The sequence below is a fragment of the Microcebus murinus genome, chromosome 4, assembly GCF_040939455.1.
Source record: "Microcebus murinus isolate Inina chromosome 4, M.murinus_Inina_mat1.0, whole genome shotgun sequence".
Lineage (NCBI taxonomy): Eukaryota > Metazoa > Chordata > Mammalia > Primates > Cheirogaleidae > Microcebus > Microcebus murinus.
This window is the reverse complement of record NC_134107.1, coordinates 90514966-90536560: the sequence shown is the minus strand read 5'-3', so window position 1 is coordinate 90536560 and position 21595 is coordinate 90514966. Positions and strand designations below refer to the sequence as shown.

The window sequence follows — 21595 nt, the reverse complement described above, 5'->3', positions numbered from 1 at the left end:
GAAGGGAGTAAAAGGAAGGCGGTAGGAAGCTAGGAGGAAGGGTGTAAGTATAAACTGCGGGCCTTCACGCAAGCATGTGTAAAGTCTAAGGGTGTGCAATGCATTTATGATAGACTTGGCCTATAGATAGGCACAGGGATTGGTGGCAATTATGCTAATTGGCGAGGGAACCTACATGGGTCAAACTTACATAAGAACAGATTAATGCTTCAGATGTCAGTTTCTTACACATAGCAAGAGCTGTACATATCGGACCAAGAAGCCACCAACAAGGCCTTTCTTCCAATAGTCACGAGATGCTGTGTGTGATGCCACTGGCTCACACCTGGCGATATGTCCCTCTCCAAAACACTTTTGTTTCTTGGTGTTCTGTGGTTTGTTATTTCTTCCCAACAGCTTAGTTATACTTTCTGTATTTTCTTTAAAATGTGTGAATTCTTATTTGATTACAGAACGTCCATTTTACTCATTCACTTTAATAACCATAGGTTTAGTCTATCAGAGAGATAATTTCTTGTTTAATTAAGACTATCATGGCTCAATTTTTGGCCTCTGTTGTAGCGGACTAATTTGGGGACACCCTGGGCTTCAGGGCAGAGTCAAAGCTACGTATTTATGAAGCCATAGTCTCCAGATCTCATCCTATTTTATGGACAATAAATTATTTATAGATGTTGGATTTTTTTAAACTGGGCTTTTATAAGTCGTTGTAATGAGGGAAATGTATATAACACTTCACTCTTTAAAGTCACATGGTATAAAATACGTTTTGTTTTATGTGTTCATATCTGTATTATAACCTATCCATTCATTTTCACTAAAGAATCCACATAGTTCATAACTAAGAAAAACTGGACAGGAAAATCAGTATGGTTTATCATCTGCATAACTTTTTAATGCAATTTAAGGAAAAATATCGGTGCCAAAAATGGTACTTCAAAGATAACAGAAGATTCAAAATTGGAATGGGTTACTAACGTTCCAAAAAGACCACACTGTAAGGCTGTCTTATTAGAATACGGTCCATGAGATACTTAATTAACATTGTGTTTTATTTCAGTGGGGTTATGGTGGGGAGGATTACAAATAAATGCTGTCGTCCATGAACAAAAGGTGGCATTATGGCTTATCCTGAAAATCCAGTTCTGAATGAGCTGGCACACCTAAAACAATCTGTGGAATACAGAACCCAACTTAAAGAAAAGCACAGAAGTCCTTTGGCGCACCCCATCAGTAAGCTCTGCGGCAATCGTATGACCCCCAGGCAAGGCTCCCGTCGTCTTTCGTCCAAGGTGAAGCGTCATGAAGGGAAGAGGTGTCTGCCTCCTCATCTAGGGAGAGCGGCACCGCCTTGGGTGGTAGGTCGCTTGACACCGTCATGAAAGGGGTGAAGGGGTAAGGAGGCGGAGTGGGGTACCCCGGAGTGTGGTGCAGATCCTCCAGCGCATGCAGCGAGTAGGGCTGAGCCCCCGCCAGGGAGGCCCCCCAGCTGGAGCCCCTGTGTTGGGTGGCGCTCCCGGACTCTAGCTGGGAGAGGCAACTCGAGCTGGGTGGCAAGGTCTGCAGGGCGTCGGCCGGCATGGGGTCCGGCTGGCTGAGGCTGTCAGGCACCGTCTGCTCCCACGAGTCCCTCTGAGGAGAATGGAAAGGTCACTGGGGTTATTCATTAAGTGACATTCTGATGATACTGAACTCTAGCTATCCGGCACCAGCAGAGAAAGGTTTTAGTTCCTTCCTACTCTACAATTAGAGTAGATTTCATATATATATATATATATATATATATATATATATATATATATGCATATATATGTATATATATGTATATATGTATATATATATATATATATATATATATATATATGGAGAGAGAGAGAGAGAGAGATTTCTTTTCCCAGAAAGCAACATTAAATGAGTGAAATGTGAGAATTATAAAATGCACATCTACACAGCATTTTGCTGTTCACAATGCACTGTGTCTTGCATTCTTTTTGAGTCTCCCATTACTCCAGTCCCAGGATACCCTTTATACAGTGGGGAAGGTCAGTGCCCGGCCCGCTCCTGGAGCAAGTAAGCCTCCAACTCCATGGTGGGTTTTCTTGAGTGGGCTGGGAAGCCCATCCTGCCCTCGGTGAGCAAAGAGGTAGGAGTCTCACAGGCTTGAAACTGGAAAGTTCTGGGTTCATTCATGTCTGTGACACTAATTACCTTTCTGACTCTAAGCTCCTCACTCTGTCATCTGTAAAATGGGGCTTTCACAAATATATCCCGAGTTTTTGCAAGTATCAAATGAACAAAGACACATACAAGTTCCTGGCATACAGTAGGTGCTTAATAATGTTAATTCCCACCCCTTCCCTTTTGCCTCAAATCCTGTCTTTAGAGATTCATTCCTTTGTGGTGGAAGGCTTTACAGTTTTCTGTAAGAAGAGTATTAGTATTCTTCAGATCTTTTATGAACTCACTTCTTTGGAAGGATTGAGCGAGAACAAGGTTCTATAGGGTAGAAATATTGTGGGGAAGGGGAGGCAGGGGACTTGGAAAGAAAGAGAGGCCCCATGCACCTGCCTTGGGAGATGGCAACCCAACCACGTCTAAGATGCAACTCCGCAAAGATGCTGATGCTTTGCACTAATCAGGTGGGAGAACATCGGGCAAATCCAGTAGAGCATTAACAAAATGGGCATAAATCCTGCCTCCTGGTCCTCCCGGTTGCAAGCCCTGGATAGACGCTATTCCTGGGGTGGTTAACAGGTATGCCCCTCCGAGGGTACCCGGGCAGAGCCAGCCTGTCCTGGCAACGTCAGGCAGCTGCAAAGCGGCCTCAGGGGTCTCCACGGTGAGCCAGACCTGGCTTCCACCTGGTTGCCAGGTGCAGGGGCTGGGCCAGACCGAGTCGCCTGTGTACTCACAAACACCAAGTGCGCGGGGTCGCCGGGGAAGGGCGGCGGCAGCAGCGGCGGCAGGGGCGAGGCGCTGAACAGCGAGCCCGCGCTGGGCGGCAGCGCCGGGGCGCGGTAGTCCCCGTAGGGCTCCGGGAAGTAGGGCTCCAGCAGGCCCGCGTGGCCCTGCCCTGCCGGGGGCTCGCAGGGAAAGGGCTTCGCCACGCCGGAGGAGTAGACGTCGCCGGAAAACTGTTTGCTGTTGTGGAAGTCTGAGTCTGATAGGAAAGATCTTCTGACACCGTAGTAACCGGACGTGACCGGGGAACCTGTCGCCAAATGAAAAGCACAATGGGTAACGCAGTCCTCCTGGGGAAGTCGAGGCAGCCGTTGCGGCTGAGTCTCTCTGCCTGGGAAACGGTGCTAATGCGTGCCTGCCGCCAACGCTAACATGGACCAGAGACGGATGTCTTGAAAAGCGTGAGATATTCCTGCATTAGCTCTTTCAACTGGTCCAGCCCAAATAACCGGTGTGTCTAAAGCTCACTCTGCCCTTAGGGATGAGTTCATTTTAGGCAGTACAACTGTTCACTCACTCACCTATGTGCTGTATCTTCCACTGCGCTAGGAAGGGGCTGGGCTTAAAGAGATAAAGAAAAGAATCCCTTGGCATTCACATTTTAATGGACGAAGCATCTTTCTCTCCCCTTCAGAGCTCCATCCCTACATACACAGGACTGTTAACAGGAGGCTGCTTCTGGGCTTGTCATCTGAGATACAGCGTCTCTAGATACAGTGATACATAGAAACCTGCCTCAGATCAGAGACAGGTTGTGCTCTGTCTCCTAATTCTTTGTGTACCGACTTTTAACACCGTGTCTCGTGCCTTGCTGGAATAAATAAATGGCTTGCATTGGGACGATAGGCGGCACAGAGGCCAATTTTAGAGGACCGCAGTGGCAGGCTCTGATGAGTTTCCTGTTATTTGCTGCCCTCGTGTGGCCTAACGGAATCCTTCGCCCTGCTCACCTGGGGGCCTGCCTGCCAGTTTAGGAAGACCAGTGTCTGGTACACAAGGTTTCTTTTGGTGGGAACTAGGGGGAAAGCTGAAACTGCCAAGACTCTCATTAAAGGGGAGGCCAGCGAAAGGGTTCTAGAAGAGAAGAGATGTGTTTGTTAAACACTTTCTGACCCCATAGCTCTGTTGTAACAGGAAATACGTAGAATGTATTTTGGGCATAGACTCAAGATCTGTATCACTGAGGGTTTAATTATTCCAGCTGCTGGTCGGTGTGGTCTGATTAGCTAAGACTAACGCCTCGCGGTCACAAAAGGGCTGAGCTGGGGAGTAGATGCAAGTGCTTGTCGTCCTTCCCTTCCCCCAACCACAGTGGGCCGCTTATGATTTTCTGCCTCTGTATACACAGAACTCTGGTCTGTCCTGCAGGACGTGGCACTTTATATTACGCTCATTGCTCTTTCACCTGATCACAGCTGTCTTCAGTAGACCTGCAAGCTCCATGGTGGCATGTAGCTCATGTCTTATATATTTTCTGTATATAAATATATAAGCTCATGTCTTATATATTTTCTGTAAACCCAGTAATATAATACTGTGTTTAACAATGATATGTAAATTTATTCCTTCAAAGAAGAAATCAAAATTCCCCATCAAAACTTATAGCATGATTCTTCTCACTCCACTTTCATCTTAAATTCTATAACTCCAAACGTCTCATCTGCTCATGCATTTGAAGGCAGCAGTTAGGGTTTTCAATATAGGTATATTTCCCTGGGAAAAAAAAAATCTGTGCAAGTGAACATTAATATCAATAAATAAGGTTCTGTTTCAAACCACGAAGTTATACCCATGGGAATGGTTAAGACTGAGAATATGTAAATAAGGCTTCCAGCCTCTCATGTCTGTATTTCCAATTTCCAAACAAAGACAACCATGTAGATAAAATCTCTGCTCTCATAAGCATACATTTTTTTTTTCTCCTTAAAAAGAAGAAGAATTCTAGATGGAAAGAGAAGCTGCAGAGATTTTCTTCTGTAGAAGACAGCAGAAGATGAAATCAAATTCCAATGAGCATAAATATGGTTGGGAAATACAACATGGAGACGTTCATGTATGAGATCCTCTACTGCTCTCATTCTTTTCCCTTATCCAGCTCTGAAAGCAATAAAATTATTGAAAACGACTGTGCCACTTCTGATTTGAGATCTGGAAGGGAGTGTGTGTGTGTGTGTCCAGTACTATTATTAAGAATGTCCTCTTTCCATTTGAGCCATCGTGTATTGAAATGAACCCAAAACACTGAACTCTGTACCTGCCGTATAGACAGCCCCCAGTGAATGCTTGTTTTCCCCATCCACCCTCAGGTCACTTTCTCTTCCTGTTTTGAAGCAGGTGCATCCTCTATCAGATCGTGGTGTCAGAACTTCAGACATTTAAAAACTGTATCAAGGCCTCATGGCTGTTACTTTTGCCTAAAAAGCTTCTGCTAGGCAAGAGATCAAAACGCTCCCATCAAGACAGAAAAAATTCTAAATTCAGGAATGACAATGATTGAGGTCTGTCTTCACTGATCTTGTATTTGTAAAAATAACTATTTTAAAGGAGCAAGGTTTTGAAAGTGCCGTGAGGCAGTTATAAAAGAAATGGAGGCCCAAATGTTTGATTTAAACTCGAAAGGGAATAATTGCTCACAGAATTGAAGTGCTCACCTGGCAGCTGGACAAATGCAGACTGGGAGGAGCTGACGCTGCCCTGAAAGGCAAACAGAATGCAAATGTGTTTTTCTTTAGTTGCAAGTTTGAATTTAATAAAAAAAAATTAGGAATACATTTTGTAAACTTTATTTTATGATAATTAGAAATATTATTTGGGGAGTTGGGTTGCAGGGGGAGGTCAACTGAGGGTAAGAACTGAAGTATCAGAGAACAAAGTTTTACAAGGGACCCAGAGATTGTGTCCGGAGATTCCAGTAAATATGACAGAAAGCACTGGCTAGATGAAATGGAATCATTTATCCTTTGGCTTTTACTGTTACAGTTAATCCTCCTTCATCAAATATATATTAAGTGACACTATCTATGCACATACAACTGTTCTCCCTTATTCATGGGGGATACATTCCCAGACCCCCAGTGGATGCCTGAAACCACATATTGTACCAAACTCAATTGCTGTCAATAGAAACACGTTTCTGCCCATGTCATCCGCCCACAAATTTAACGCCTTTTCCATGTTAACAAAGTACTTATCATGCACTGTGGTTGTAACTTTTGTAATTTGAAGTGTGACAGCAAAACCAGCATGGATTTTTTTTTCCTTCTTCACAGTTTAATGGATATAAGATTTGTTCTTACTGTAGATATTAGCAACCTCAGGTTATGATTTTTTTCTTTCCTTATTAAGTCAAGAACTTTTACTTTTTCACTTAAAGGTAACACTTTACAGTTCCTCTTTGGCATATCCTAATTGCCAGCATCATGCTCTTGCACTTTAGGGCCATTATGAAGTAAAGTAAGGGTGACTTGAACAGAAGCGCTGGGATACTGTGACAGTTGATCTGATAACCAGGACAGCTACTATATGAGTGGGTGGTGTAGACAGTGTGGATATCCTAGACAAAGAGATGATTCACATCCTGGGCAGCATGGAGTGGGATGGAATAAGATTTCATCATGCTACTCAGAAAGAAGTGCCATTTAAATCTTAGATATTGTTTATTTCTGGAGTTTTCCATGTAGTATGTCCTGACCTTGGTTAACCATGACTAACTGAAACCTGGGAAAGTAAAACCATAGATATGGGGGGGACAGTTGTTTATGTGTATGTGTGTACATATATATATATATGTATATATATATATATATATATATATATATATATGCTTAGCATTTGGCTTCAACACTGAATGGCCAATTTTTATTGTCTGCCTTCATGTAGAATAGAAGCTCCACTAAGCATAGGGACCTAGACTGTAACTTGTTCTCAGTGCCCAGAACAGAGCATAGTTCATAATAGACACAATAAAAATATGTGGGATGAAGATAGAGTCTAGAAAGAAACCACAATCTAGTGAACATGAGGGGTTGGGAGATGTGGTAGGTTAATTATGTCTCCCCAAAAGATATATTGAAGTCTTAACCCCTGGTACCTTTGAATGTAAACGTTCTTGGAAATAGGATTTCTGAAGATGTAATTACTTACATTAAGATGAGGTCATACTAAATTAAGGTGGATCCTAAATCCCATATGACTGACATCCTTATAAGAAAGGGAGAGAGACTCACCAAGTCACAAACACAGAGGGAAGAAGGTCACGTGAAGACAAAGGCAGAAAACTGAGTGATACAACCTCAGGCCAAGGAACGCTTGCCAGCCACCACCAGGGGCTGGGAAGAGGTAAGGAAGGATTTCCTCCCTGATGCTCAAGAGGGAGGATGACCCTGCTGACACCTTGATTTTAGACTTCTAGCCTTGAGAACCACGAGGCAATACATTTCTGTTCCTTTAAGCCATCCTATTTGTGGTAACTTGTTGCTGCAGCCCTAGGAAACTGATACCGGGTGACAATGACAAAACAGACAATTCACTCTAGTGGGAGAAGTAGAGTGGTCGAGGAAAGATGGGCTGATGAGGGCACCCAAGCTGGGGATTAGGCACGAGGTGGGGAACACATCCTGGAGGAAGTGATGCCTAAGCTGACTTCTGAAGGAGGGTGTCCAGGTGTGTGGAGTCTTAAAATATACACATGCAAATTCTGGCTGGAGCAAAGTAAGTGGAGAGTGCAGCTATTATGGAAGTTAAGAATCCTCAACATCCGGTTCTTTGGAACTGAGTTTTAGCCCTGACCCGTGTGGTCCTATAAACTCAAGAGTTAGAAGAGATTTTTCTAGAGAGCCTCATTGAACCACACATCCCCATCCAAGTACTAACCAGGTTGGACCCTGCTTAGCTTCCGAGATCAGATGAGATCTGGCACATTAAGGGTGGTATGCCTGTAGGCTCAACCATGCACTCCATGCTGAAATTCTGTCCGTGTTGCTAACACCCGGTGCATCTAATCTCCAGTGACAGAGAACGCAGCACCCTCTGTGGAAGCCTCTTTCTTCTTTGAGGAACTCTATTACAAAGTGGGCTTAAAAAATAACTTTCCTGGTTCTAACCTCTTTGGTCCTTAAAGAATAAGTGTTACCTTTCTTCCATATAAAGCTCTTCAAATATTTGAAGACAATCGATCATTTCCCAACTGTCTTAACCCAGGCTGCTATAATACACACCATAGCTTGGGTGCTTAAACAATAAAAATTTATTTCTCACAGTTCAGGAGACTGGAAGTCTGGGATCCTGGTTTGGTTTTTGGTGCTGGCCCTCTTTCTGGTTTGCAGAAGGCCGTCTTCATGTAGTGGAGAGAGATCATCTCTCTTGTGTCTCTTCCTATAAGGACACTGATCCCATTCGTGAGGGTGCCACCCTCTGACCTAATTATCTACCAAAGGCCTCGCTTCCAAATGCCATGACATTGGGGATTAGGACTTTTAACATTTGAATTTTAGGACAATACAAATATTTAGTCGATAACACCAACCTCAAATTCAATCTTCTCCAGGCAAAATATCCTCCAACCATTCAGAAGCAGCATAGCATTAAACAGTGAAGACTTTGGAACCAGTGCGTCTTTGTTTGAATCCCAGCTTTGCTTCTTATTGGCTGTGGGATCTTTGCCACAGGAAGATTAAATCATATGTGACAAGCACTTGGAATAGTGCCTGCTATAGAGTAAGCAGTGCGTATGTGTTAGCTATTATTACTATTATACATTTTTAGGTCCCTTCAAATCTATGGTATATCCCTCTAAACACGTCCTGATTTATGTGTTCTCCTGTTTAACAAGCTAAAACTTTTAAGTGGCTGAAGGGAACTGTTGAGTGTGCAGTGCCCAGAAGTGGGTTCTCTAACATTTGCATGGGTAGGAAAGGAGGCAGTGGTTAAACCGCAGATGCACTTGTGTTTGGGCATATTTTCCCGTGTTTCTGGGGCCCACGTTATAATTACTCTCCAATTTCCAGCTCTGTCTGAGTCTTTACTCAAAGGCCTGTGCCAACACGCATGCCTTCTGGCTTCTGCCTCAGCCTCCTTTCAAGTCTAGGTGGGGTGTGGCAGGGTGGTAGCTGTCCTGGGTGCTGCCTGGGGAGATGTCCCATTGTCCTTCTCTCCTTGCCTGCTTCTCTTTAGCTGCTCTGGCCAAGGCTGGGGCCAGGATAAAGGCTTCCGTGAGACACAGAACACATGCTCAATATGATGAACATCAGTACCAACACCCTATTGGCCCCTCAGCCTCAGCGAGCCATTTATTCATCAGCTGGAACGTCTCTGCCTCCTGCGTCTGGCCCAGGCATGGAGAAAATCCACATACCAGCGGCTGACACAGCTCCTTCACCTTTTGTATCTCTCCTATAAAAGTTTTCTACTCTTTCCCTTCTTCCACTAAAGATCCCTATCATTTTAGACTCCTCCTCCTCCTTCCTGCCACCATCATCCCCTGCCCAACCCAGTTTTAATTCTGGAAGACTCTATAGAGATTTCACAATTACAAGTCTAATTGATTTTATTTATTATGTGATGAAAAGAAGTCTCTTCTGTTCTTATCTTTTTTTTTTTTTTTTTGAAACAGAATCCCACTCTGTTGCCCAGGCTAAAGTGCTGTGGTATCAGCCTAGCTCACAGCAACCTCTAACTCCTGGGCTCAAGCAATCCTTCTGCCTCAGCCTCCTGAGTAGCTGGGGCTACAGGCATGTACCACCATGCCCGGCCAATTTTTTCTATATATTTTTAGTTGGCCAATTAATTTCTTTCTATTTTTTAGTAGAGACAGAGTCTCGATCTTGCTCAGGCTGGTTTTGAACTCCTGACCTTGTGTGATCCGCCCGCCTTGGCCTCCCAGAGTGCTAGGATTACTGGCATGAGCCACCACGCCTGGCCTGTTCTTATCTCTTATATGAATTTTTCCTCCACCTGCTGTGAAAATTATACATCTATTTCCATTTTTTATGGTTACCCTTAAAATTTTACCATGCATATTTAACAAAACCTACAAACAATATCTTAAGCCTCCAACTGATAGACAAGAACATTAACTCATACCATTCCTCTCCTAATTTACATGCATATATTATTTCCTTTTATTTTAGCTTGTTTCTAGTTATTAAACCACCACAAATTAGACATCATCATCATTTTATTAAGTAAATCTGTGTTAAATTTACTTACATGTCCACCATTTTCTTTGCTTGTGCTTTTTCTAGACATCTTTCTAGATTCATTTCCTTCTTCTAAAATAATTTTTTAGAACATTTCTGAAGTGTAGGCGGTGAACTGTTTCAGTTTTTTATTTATTTGAAAATATTATTTCTTTTGATTTTGTACTTGAAAGATAATATTGCTGAGTTTACCATTTGAACTTTATAATCATTATTTTCTCAGCACTTTAGAGATATCATTCCATTGTCTTTTGGCTTCCATGATTGCTGTTGAGAAGTCTGCTATTAAATTAATCGTACAGTTATTCTTTGTGATAATCTTTTCTTTCTTTCTGACTGCCTTTAATATAATCCCTTTGTCTTTAAGGTTTTTTAAGCTCACCTCATTTTATCTAGAGGTAGATTTCTTTGTATTTATTCTGCTTGGTATAGGGTTTGCTTCATGTGTCTGGGGATTCATGACTTTCATAAATTCTGAAAAAAATCCAACCATTATCTCTTCAAATATTGTGTCTATTATTCATTCTCTCCTTACGGGACTCTGTTTAGATATATGTTAGGGCTTTTACTTTTATCCTCAATATCTCTTAAGCTCTCCTTATTTTCTCTATCTCGATCATTCTATTAACCACTTCGGTACGAGCATAGACTATAGTGGACAGCCACAGATGAACGCGCACAGCCAAGTGTCAATTTTAGCCGACAGCCATGATATGGAGGTGCACAGCCGAGCGTCGACTTTAGCCAACAGTCATGATATGACTTTTCTAATTTTTCATTTATCAAAATAAAATTGTGAACATTTAAAAATAACGTAATGAAAACATATATGTATATGTTACCTATTCTGATTTACATTACGAGTAAAGCTGCCTGCAACGTAAAACAAGCTTTCAGTGCTTTAACGCTTTCCTCATCACACAAGAGCAAAACGGATTCGTAGTCAATGCACAGCACAAACTATCGTGCAGACTATGAGTGCCGGCTGTGGGCAAGGTTTCGCAGCCGGTAAGCACAGTACCGAAGTGGTTAAACATATTTTTGTATAGATTGGCATAAATTACTTCAGATTTGTATCCAGTTCATTAATTTTTTCTTCAACTGTAATTCATTTCCTCACACATTGAGTTTTTTATATCATGATTTTATATTTTTTATTTCTATAAATTCCATCTGATTTTTCAAATATACTTGGCTATTTTTGAGAATCTCTTATTGAGTGCTCATTATTTGTTAATTTATTACATAGTTTGCATAAGGTAATTTTAATATATGAAAGGCCTGGGAATTTAAATTTGTTATTTATAGTTTATGCTGACTCACGCACGGTGGTTTGTTTTCTTACGCTTTGGTGAGCTTTGATTGAAACTGATATCTTTTTGACTTTAATCTGTGAAAATCTGTGGTACTAAATTGAGGTTACTTTCCTTCAGAGGATTTATGTTTATATTTTTTGGGAATAAGCTGCCTTCCAGGATCCCCAGATAAAGCCTGGAGTCCCAGTTTCAGTTTCCCAACCTTGGCAACAAGTCAAGGACCAGTCTTTACATGTAAATCCAACTTGGGCATTTGTCTTCGGGGAACCTGTCTTTTGGTCATGATCATCTTATTATCATGCAATGTCTTAATTTTCCATAACTTCCTGTGCCACCCGCTGCCTCCTACCCTTAGCTTTGGAGATGTCTCTTATTTCATGCTAGCTCAACAATGCATTAAAATTTGTCTTAGGTAGGATCTGGTTTGGTTGTGGGAGAGATCTCCTTACCCCCATCTAGTCTGCCTGAAACAGAATTGAATCTCTAAATATTAAACCTAGACTTAGATACCTTCCTGGTTTTTAACATAGCACAAAAGCTTTTCCCATGATTCCCAGCAGAGATTTAAATTGTAATAGAAATAATTCATAAGCACTTCACTTACGTGTAATAAATTCAAAAACACACTGTTGGGTGTTGCTATGGCCAAATGCGTGATATGTTTCATCTCACTGAAGGCTCACAACCACCCCAGAAAATGAATAATATTATTCTCATTTTACTAGAAACCAAAACATAGAGAAAATAGCCTACGTTCCCTTCTAGGAAGGAGTTGGTTGTGGTGGTGGAGGTGGTGGATGGAGATCAAACTTTCTGATTTCAGAAACTGTTTCTTGATCATCTCACCAGACTTCCTTTCAAGTCAGTGTTCTAATAACTCAAAAATTAAATATAGAAAAAACTCATAGTTTTTTTAAAAAAAATTAGTGTAAAGGAGACTTAGGGACATCCAGAGGGATCATATAATTATATAAATGCTCACAAAAAGGGTTAGCTGGGATTGGATACTTCCCTGTCTGATATATATATCTCTTTAATCCTTCAAGTGGTATTCTATTTTGGGAGTCAGCCTTTTTAAGATATAATTTACATATAATCAAACTCACACATTTTAAGAGTACAATTTGATGAGTTTTGACACATTTTGACAAACACTTGCCCTTACAGTCACAATCATAATATAAAATATTTCCATCAAATTAACCAGTTTGTGGCAATAATTAGTGGTGCCCCCCTGTGAGGTGGCTTGGGGAACATTTTGAAGGATAAATACAAAAGTCAATGATAATGCACCTCTTCAGTTCATCTCACAGAACATAAAGGAATTCTAAAGGGCCTACATGGGACTGGGAAGGATTTCACTGGATAGATTTCAGAGCTGTCACTTGCTTCCTTGTCTCATTCCCAGATTTCATAGGTCGGGAGACAACAGCCTAAACCAGGAGCCTTCAGCATGCACACTTGCTGTCATTTCCCATGCGAAGCGAAAACTCACATTTCATTTTTCCTTGTTCACTATATTATAGTCACACAGTTGCCTCTCCATCCTACACATCCACCAGAAATAATATTGAAATTGATATTGAAGAGCTCTTAACTTTTGACCAAGAGAGATGGTATATAATTTTTATTTTGCATACTGCAAACAACAGGATCCTGCAATGCCAGGTAGCCAAATTTAGAGGTTTATATTTGAATGAAATTTGCCAGTCTGCAACTTCCTGCAGCTAACACAGCAGCCCCACAGCTGCCCCCAAACTCCCTCCATGAAAATGAGTTAATTTGAACTAATAGGTCACCAAGGTAGTAAAGTGATAAGATTAGGAGTTTCCCTTGAGTACATTTATAGTCATTTTATGACCCCATAATAATATTTCTAGGTGCCAACCCAGTTGGAGAAATATATTGAAATATACTAAGAAAGAGGTCTCTAACATGACATTTTCCACACTGCTGTATAATTTCATTTTTTAATTTAAATATATAGTTTAGAAAATACCTTTTTAAGCTTAAACATATTGTTACTAATGCTTAAGTAATAAGAATGGTAGCCACTTATGATTAGGCAGTATCTCTCTTCAAGGAATTCATGGTATTTTATACATTTAATTTTTCATTGTTATCATATCTATGGTTGAGAGGCAGGTGGAGCTGATGATATTATATGGAACATTCTAACACCACATTTTAATATATGAATTTAGATCCACCGTAGGCCATATAGTTTTTCTCAAACTTTGGAATGAATGTGAAGTTAATGCAAATGTTAACACAGTTAGCCCTTAAATGAGTACTTGTGTTAGGTTGGAACACCTTCTTCCCCCAGGAAAAAATGGGCATAGGGTATTACATGCCTTAGTTAATGTGAAAAGCATAGAGCAGAACCAGGGGCAATTTGATTGGCATGACATCTTATGCATTGACTAAACTATGCCAAACATGTTCTCATAAATCTTATTACTTTTACAAAGTTCGAAAGAGGTTTTGATTTATGGACCACTTGTCTGAGTTATATATTTAATCATAAATAAGAAAAATAACTCATAATGATTAGGAACTATAGTTATAAGCATCTGGTATGCACCAGGTACTTTATATAATGTTAATGTTATCTTAGTATAAGCTAGATATCATCATCTCAGTTTTACAAAAGAGGACACTGAGCATTCGAGAAGTTAAGAGAAGTTAGAGAAGTTAAGTTAGCCCTAAATCACTCATTTAGTAAATTATAGAGCTAGGATGTAAACCCAAGACTCTGTGACTCTCAAATTTAGTTTCCCTTGATATTTCAAGGACATAACAAGCAAGTTATATGCACTAGTATCTCAAACTGCAGAGATTTATTGAGCACCTCTGATGTGCAAGGCACAGTGCTGGATTTTGCAGGTGTTAGAAAACATGAAATCAAAGGGCTTAGATTAGGATCTACTTAGGAAGACAAGACATTTGTGGTAGATTCAATATGGCCACAATTTCTTTGCAGCTCCTCCCATCATGAAATAGAGTCTGTCTTTCCACTCCTTGAATTTAGGATGAATTTAGGACTTAATTTGACCAATAGAGTGTGGTGGAAGTGTTTAAGCCTCAAGGGAATTTGCAGCTTTCACCTTCACCTGCTTGAAATGTTGCCCTTCGGCCTCCCCATAAGGAAGCTAGTCCTGGAGGATGAGGAGTGACTGCCAAAGGGAACCCAGGTGCCCTGCTAACAGGTGGCGGCATGAACTCCCAGACAGACGAGGGAGGTCATTCTGCACCTTCCAGCCTGGCTAAGACTCCAGCTAAATGCAAGTGCATGAGTGAACCTTGGGGAAACCAGCAGAGGAACTTCCAGCCAACACACAAAACTGCCAGAAATAATACATCCATGTAATTGAAACTACTAATGCTTGGGTAGTTTCTGACACAGCAATGAGTAACTGATACAGACATACCCAGGAAAAAGTAGCTCATGATATGGAGCAGTGTGCACCCGGTTTCCAGATGCATGGTCTATGCTCTACTAAGTCTGGAAGTCAGAAAAGGGGAAATCAATGTGCACAGGATTTGAATGGAGGGCTAAGAGGATGCAGAGAAGAGAAAGGAAGCTCTTAGGGGTGAGGAGTTTTTGGAACCAAAAACAGGGGTGGGAAAACACAGCTCTTTTTTAAGGAATAATAAGCAAGTTGATTTGTTGGGAGCAGAATTTTCACTTCACTGATTATATTAAAATGCATTGTATGCCTACTAGGCATGAGGGCTATGGTAATTTCCAGAAATACAAAGAGGAATAAGACATGGATTCTATTCTTAGCACACAGTTCCATAGGGAAAACAGGTGCATAAATATATATGTAATTAGTGCAATTATAAAAATAAGAATTGAGGTTGAGAGGACGAACGTTGCCTGATACCCACTTCCTGCCAGACTCTGTGCCAGGCACTTTACATATGTTACTGTGTGTGTGATCATTTTTAGCGACAACTAATATTTGTGTGCTTTATGTACTCTGTAGTGTGTTAAGTGATTTATATGCATTTTTCATTATCCCGCCATTATCAATGAGATAGATTGTTATAGGTTATTATCTATAGTCTATAGATTGGAAAACTGATACTCTGAAGGACTTGTCCGTGGTCACAAAGCTAGTAAGTGACATAGCCTGGATTCTAACCATGATTTCTGGGTAGGCAGAGGGGTGGGGCAAGGACCAAGGGTGGGGGTGACTTACTGTCTTGGGGGAATGTGATTGAACACATCATAACATGAGTAATATCTGAGTCTGGTTTTGAAGGATAAAAGGAAGTCAGTAAGCAGATAGTTCAGGAGACATTGTCTTCAGGGAGAAAAGCAAAGGCTTGACTTTGTGGAACAGCACGTCACAGACATGGAAATGCAAGCAGGAAGTATGAAGACAGGAAAGAAGAAGAAAAGCCGGAACCAGGTTAGAAAGGGCTTTCTGAGCCACACTAACAAACTTAAGACTTGGTCTGGTAGCAGACAATGGCCCTTCAGAAGTTTCTTTGCAGTGTGGACAAGGTGAAAGTGGTCTTCTAGGAAATTGAATCTGGTGCTAAAACATTGGCTCTGAAAGGGTTGGCGGAGTGAGTGTACGGGGTGTTGTAGTTGAGTAGAGACCCAGTGATGAGGGTTTGATGGGCCCTTAGTAGGGCCAGAATTTCAGGAGGCCAGCAGGCGACATTTTTGTCCACTTCCATTGGACATCCTTTTAGAGTTGCGTCAACAAGGGCTGTGACTCTCCCATAAGTGTGGGGACCGTGGCCACCTGTCTTGGGAGCTGTGCCATTCTCCAGGCTTTCTCCCTCTTTCCTTCATTGTCACCAGTCTTCCTGCTGATGCCGGTGTGAGAGGGGGGCATGTCTCCCTCCCACTGCCCTATTTATAAAGAAAAATCCTACATTCTTAAATGATTGCATTTACTGGTACATTGTGTAGGTCCAATCCTAGGGCCAATAAGAATGTTTAGTTGAGGAGGTAATATTGAAACATATATCCTCAAAAACATTTACCTTGTGTCTACAAAACCTAGGTTATAAGGGACTTAGCTTACAAAGAAGGAGCTCCTCTGATTTTGTGCATCTTGTCTTCACTATCACCAGCTTTGGGCGACAGTAAGGGCTCTGTTATTGACCTAAAAGGATTACGTGATTTGCTAAGGCCTTCAAGTGTACAGAGGGAAAATGAAGACTAAAAGCCATGTTTAAATTCTCTCTCAGGGAAGGGGATTTACCATGAAAATATTAATTTATGCATCTTTGTAATAGTACATGCGATTATCTAACAGATTTCAATATTCATTAACTTGTTGGTGTGACAACTTAATTTCTCTCTAATAAAATGTCACAGCAAATTTTCTGAGGGAATTTACATAAAATTCAATGGGGTAGCTCCCAGATGTAGAACAAGGTGAATGTGAGCAGGGAAGACTTTAGTAGAATTCTACTTTTCACTTCACACTCTTTTGTTGGTTTGATATTTTATAATATATTCCTTTTGTAATTAAAGCAACTAGTTAATAAAGATGAATAGACTTTAGGTTTCATATCTTTATTATAAATCTTCAAATCTTTTCAGAACTGTGATTCCAAGTGTCTTAAATTTCTGGGATATAAACTATTTTATGACCTTTGGAAAGCTCACACGGTTACAGAATTCCAACTTTTTGACAGTTTCTTAAATTTTTACTGTTAAAACTCTCCTGCTTGGCACAAAATTATGTCCAGGCTGTCTCGGTGAGAAAGTGATTTCTGTTGCCTGAGTTGCAAAATGAAACACATTTTCTACTCCTGGATCTTGGCGTGCCTTTGGAAAGCTATTTGTATTTATGTAGCTAAGTTAGAACAACAGCAGTGGCTGGGCTGCACTTTGGCCAGAACAGAATCTGCAGAACTCCAGTCCTGCCAGATGGACTTGCTATAGCTGTTTCGCTGCAAGACTTGATTATTTTTGCAAGCTGTGTGAAAGAATTCGCCACCAGGAATTATTTTAAATTTCATGACTTTTTTAAAAAAAAACTACAAAACCAATAGAACAGCTGAAAAAATAAGTTGCTTGCAAAAGGTTCGCCTTTATTATTATTTTTTAAATTTCTGTGATTGTGAGGGAGCAGGTGGTTGGGTGGGGAATATGGAAAGCCCTAGAAATGTGGTTCAGTTCTCTAAACAGGGCAGGACAGTGGGCTAATTAAAGTCAGACAATGGGCCATTTAGAAGCCTTAGAAAATAAAACATGCATTCAAATGGATGCCAAGCATATAGTATGTACCTCTGTATTCAAACATTGGCATTTTGACTTTACAAGGCTCAGAAAATGTTTTCTTCTCTTTTAATTCTTCCTAGGCCATGAAGGGGGTTAGCTGGCAATGTCAACGAGCAACATGCAAAGCACTGAGACTAAGCCAAAGGTGATGGGCAGATGAGATGGTCCCAGGATAGACACTGATTCCCTTTATCAAACCTTGCAGCAGTTACATCTGCTGGCAATTCATAAAAGCATAGTGAGGACAAATGAGATGCATTTATTAAAGAAAAGCTGCAGTTTTATAAACAGCTTTCATAGCCAAACACGAAGAGAACAACAGGTACTTCTAAAACAATAAGAAAAGATAAGGAAAATAAAGCAATAGCAAGCATGAAGACACACACTAGGCCATCTGATGCCCATTTGCTGTTGTGGCCAGGCACGTATGGCAATCTTACAAAGCCAGAAGACATTGCAGGATGGGTTCAGTTTATGAGAGTTGAAGAGATGAAAAATAATTTCTAGGGCAAATTGTAAGAAATCAGAGAAGGCCACGAGTATTTCCTGTACTAGCAATGGTGACAACTTTTTTGCACTCATGTGTCCACAGAGCTTGGGATGCCTCATTCCAAAGCTCACTCTTCTTCCAACCGTGGATTCAATACACCCTACGTGTGTTATGTTCTTAGATGTGACAATGTGCTGATGGCTACAGCAGCCGTGATTTGTTCCTTGAATTTATGTACAGCCAGTGCCCTAATTTTAAGGTATGGCTATCAGTTTGTGGATTTATTTACATTCTTTTGACTTTCTCATTGTTGATCAGCACCTCCATCAGAATGCCAAAGAGAAGTAGCACAATATACAAATTGTCAAGTTTCAGCAAGTTTTGCGGTGCATATGTTGATTAAAATTGGATTCCTACATGAGTAAAGAGTTCCATTTGTCCTTAGCCTAGAGGACTAAAACTGGGCTTAGTATGGTCTCCCTTTGCCCATCTTTTCCCATACTTTTATAAGAAAGTAAGGCCATAAGGAAATCTCTATCCCTTTCCTTAGTGGCTATTCTATTCATTATGAATATGTGTAAGGTACTTGAGTGTGTACAACGGTGAGAGAATTCCAGACCTCATGGGGGTTAAGAGAGCACTGAAGGAGTGGGTCACCAGAGATAGCAGGCTAATTGAGCCATAAGATCTATGTTTCACCCGGCTCAGGAATCTCTTCCAGCCCTCAGAAGGGAGTTGATATGGTCTCTTCCTTCTCAAGTGGGAGGAGTGGCATTCTGCATCCATTCCCAGGAGTGAGCTATGGAAAGCCAGCCTCTCAGATCAGCTTGGCGATATTCAGAAAAGAAATCCCACTTCAGCAAAAGACAGAGCAGGGCAGTCAGCTGAAAGCAAGAAGAAAAAGTCGGAGAGAAATGGATTGTGTGAGGTAGACCCAAGAGATCTCTAGGAGAGTGGAAAAGAGGCGTCTGTAAGGTCAGGGTGGCATGTTTTGACTCTGGTTCTGGAAATGTTTTCCTTTTATACAGGGAGGCCCAGGTGCCCTGGAGAGTTCCAGGAGATCAGAGGGTGGTGGGGAATGACAAGGTGGGACTATATTCTAGAAGCAGGTTCTGGGACAAAACTAAGGGATAAGTTCTAGAAGGAAATGAAAAGCTTCTTGGGTCTAGTTTCTTCTAAGATGTCTGAGTACCATAGAGAAGGAAGGTCCTGGTTTTGGTTTGGGCTGGGGGTGGCATCCTTTGAACAATCTACACTGCAGGGATGGGTGGGGAGACACACTTACGTGGCCCACAAAGAATAAAGGTCGTAACTGGGCTCCAACATCATGTATGAGATCTGCAGGGTGACGTGCGGACTGAGCAGCAGGACCTAAAGCAAAGTGGTCACTCCAAACTCAGCCTTCCTTGAACTGGAAACATAAACTTAAGAAGGCAGTATGCCAGGTTAAATAAAGACTTTGGAGTCCCACACACCTGGGTCCAGATCTAAGCTCTACTGCTTCCTACCTGATTCTTATTTTCCTAATCTGAAAAAAATAGATATGAGTAACACCCTGTTAAAGCTGTTGTGCTTGTGTTGATAAATAAAATATATTTTAAAGTAGACAAATGAAAATATTTCTAAAGTCCTTATTTCAGAGCCCAGCATTAAAGGATAGCTATTATTATTATCAATTCTTGTTTATCCAAGAGAGAGCCGAAGTGATGGACTTTTAGGTCGCCTCTGCTGTACTGCTGTGCCCATCCAGATATAATATTAACCCTAGTGTCAGATCATTTGTAGGTGACATCATTGTCCTTGTGGTTTCTGTGATTTTTCTGTTCCATGTTTTCCTGGCAGACTCAATTTGCAAAACTCTAGCTGACCTAGAGAAAAGAAGATTTATCTTTCTCAGAATAAAGAGGGGGTTCATCCTGGCCTTGCAGGTTGGGGGAGGGGTGCCAGTGGGTGGGATATCTTCTGAGGTCTGGGAAAATCTACCGAGTCAAGAAGAGAAACAGCTGCACCCAGCGGGGGGACACACTGAGAACGCTGAACACTGAACCCCTCCCATCGGCACCACACAGAAGATCCTTTTACATTGAGGAAATGTGGGCTTAAGAAAGTCCTATCACTTGTAGGGCAGAGCATTGGTAGCAAAGCCTGATCCAAATATTAGGACTTTTATTTCTTTGTCCTGTCATTGGAAGCAGGGTTTTTCATGAAATGGTAGTCATGATGAATAAATGTAATTCTTGGTTTGTTGTCCGAGACTGGTTAAGTTTTTGGACACTTAGGACTGCAGCATGGGAGTGACTGGAATGATCTTAACAAACTCCACCAGGTTGGAGATTCAACTCTGGCGACCCTGACCTGCAGAATGCAAAGGGGTGGCATTGCTGAGTAAGTGTAAAATTAAGGCAGCTAACCCTTGTTTCTACTGTTTCGTTGTTTCATTTATTCATAGTGAATGGAGTTTTCAAACCCACAATGGCCTTTTTAATGGTTTGACTTATTTGTATTATATTAGCTTTTGTAGTAATTGAGAGTATCTAACTCAAGGCTGCTATCCAGAGCGCCCCATAATCTAGTGCAGCACATGTTTGCTGTGACATTTGTCAAGTGCCACCATGTGCCAGATACTCTAAAAACCATAAAATCTGCCATTAGCTGAGCACTTGCAACATGTCATGCGCTTTAAGGACACTATCCTAATTTTACTCTCATGACACCTTCTATAGTGGGTATCACTTCCCCCCCCATTACATAGGAGGAAACTAAGGCCCAGAGACATGAGAACATTTTCACACCCTAGAGTCAGAGCCTTGGTCTGTCTGACTCTGAGATGCAGGCTCTTGACCATTCTACCTCACTGCCATTCTTCCTGGGCTGGAGGGTCCAGAAGGAACAACCAGAATTAGCAAGACCATAGCCAACTAGGGGGAGAGATTTAAGAAAAAAAAGCAGGTATAGTGCAATGTAATAAGTAATTTAACAGAAAAATATGCAGGAAGCTCTGGGAGCAGAAGGGAGTGTCTGGGAGATCTTAACAGGCAAGACCAGAACTGAATTTTCAAGGGTTATGCACCAGGCTGGCCACCCAACCTTCTTTTTTGCTTCTCCACCCCGCAGACAAAATTGGTTTCCGCAGTGCACATCACAGACAGAATGCCTCCTTCCCTCATGTCTGTGCCCTCTTGTGTGTTCTGCTTGAACTCTACACCTGCTTCCTGCGCACCTGAGTCATCTTCCTTCAAAGCTGGCCCAAGGTGCATGCTCCTCCAAGAAATCTTCTTCCACCCACCCTCCCCATGCTTTGCTCACCCTCCTCTGAACCTCAGTAATGTTCACAGATGGTTGCAATCACTCTTTTGGCAGTTGGAGCAAAGCCATC

General features: G+C 41.5%; 1 protein-coding gene across 1 annotated transcript in view; it reads right to left on the bottom strand.

Annotated features, from left to right (window-relative positions):
- Positions 1-879: 879 nt before the first annotated feature.
- Positions 880-21595, bottom strand: part of POU2AF2 (POU class 2 homeobox associating factor 2) — a 38459-nt gene continuing 17743 nt past the window's right edge. The window contains exons 3-5 of the mRNA XM_012773778.3: positions 5613-5655; positions 2913-3211; positions 880-1632 (exon numbers count right to left, since the gene is read on the bottom strand). Of these exons, the coding sequence (XP_012629232.2) occupies positions 1231-1632; positions 2913-3211; positions 5613-5655 (744 nt within the window). The 3' untranslated portion in view covers positions 880-1230. The remainder of the gene's footprint in view (positions 1633-2912; positions 3212-5612; positions 5656-21595) is intronic.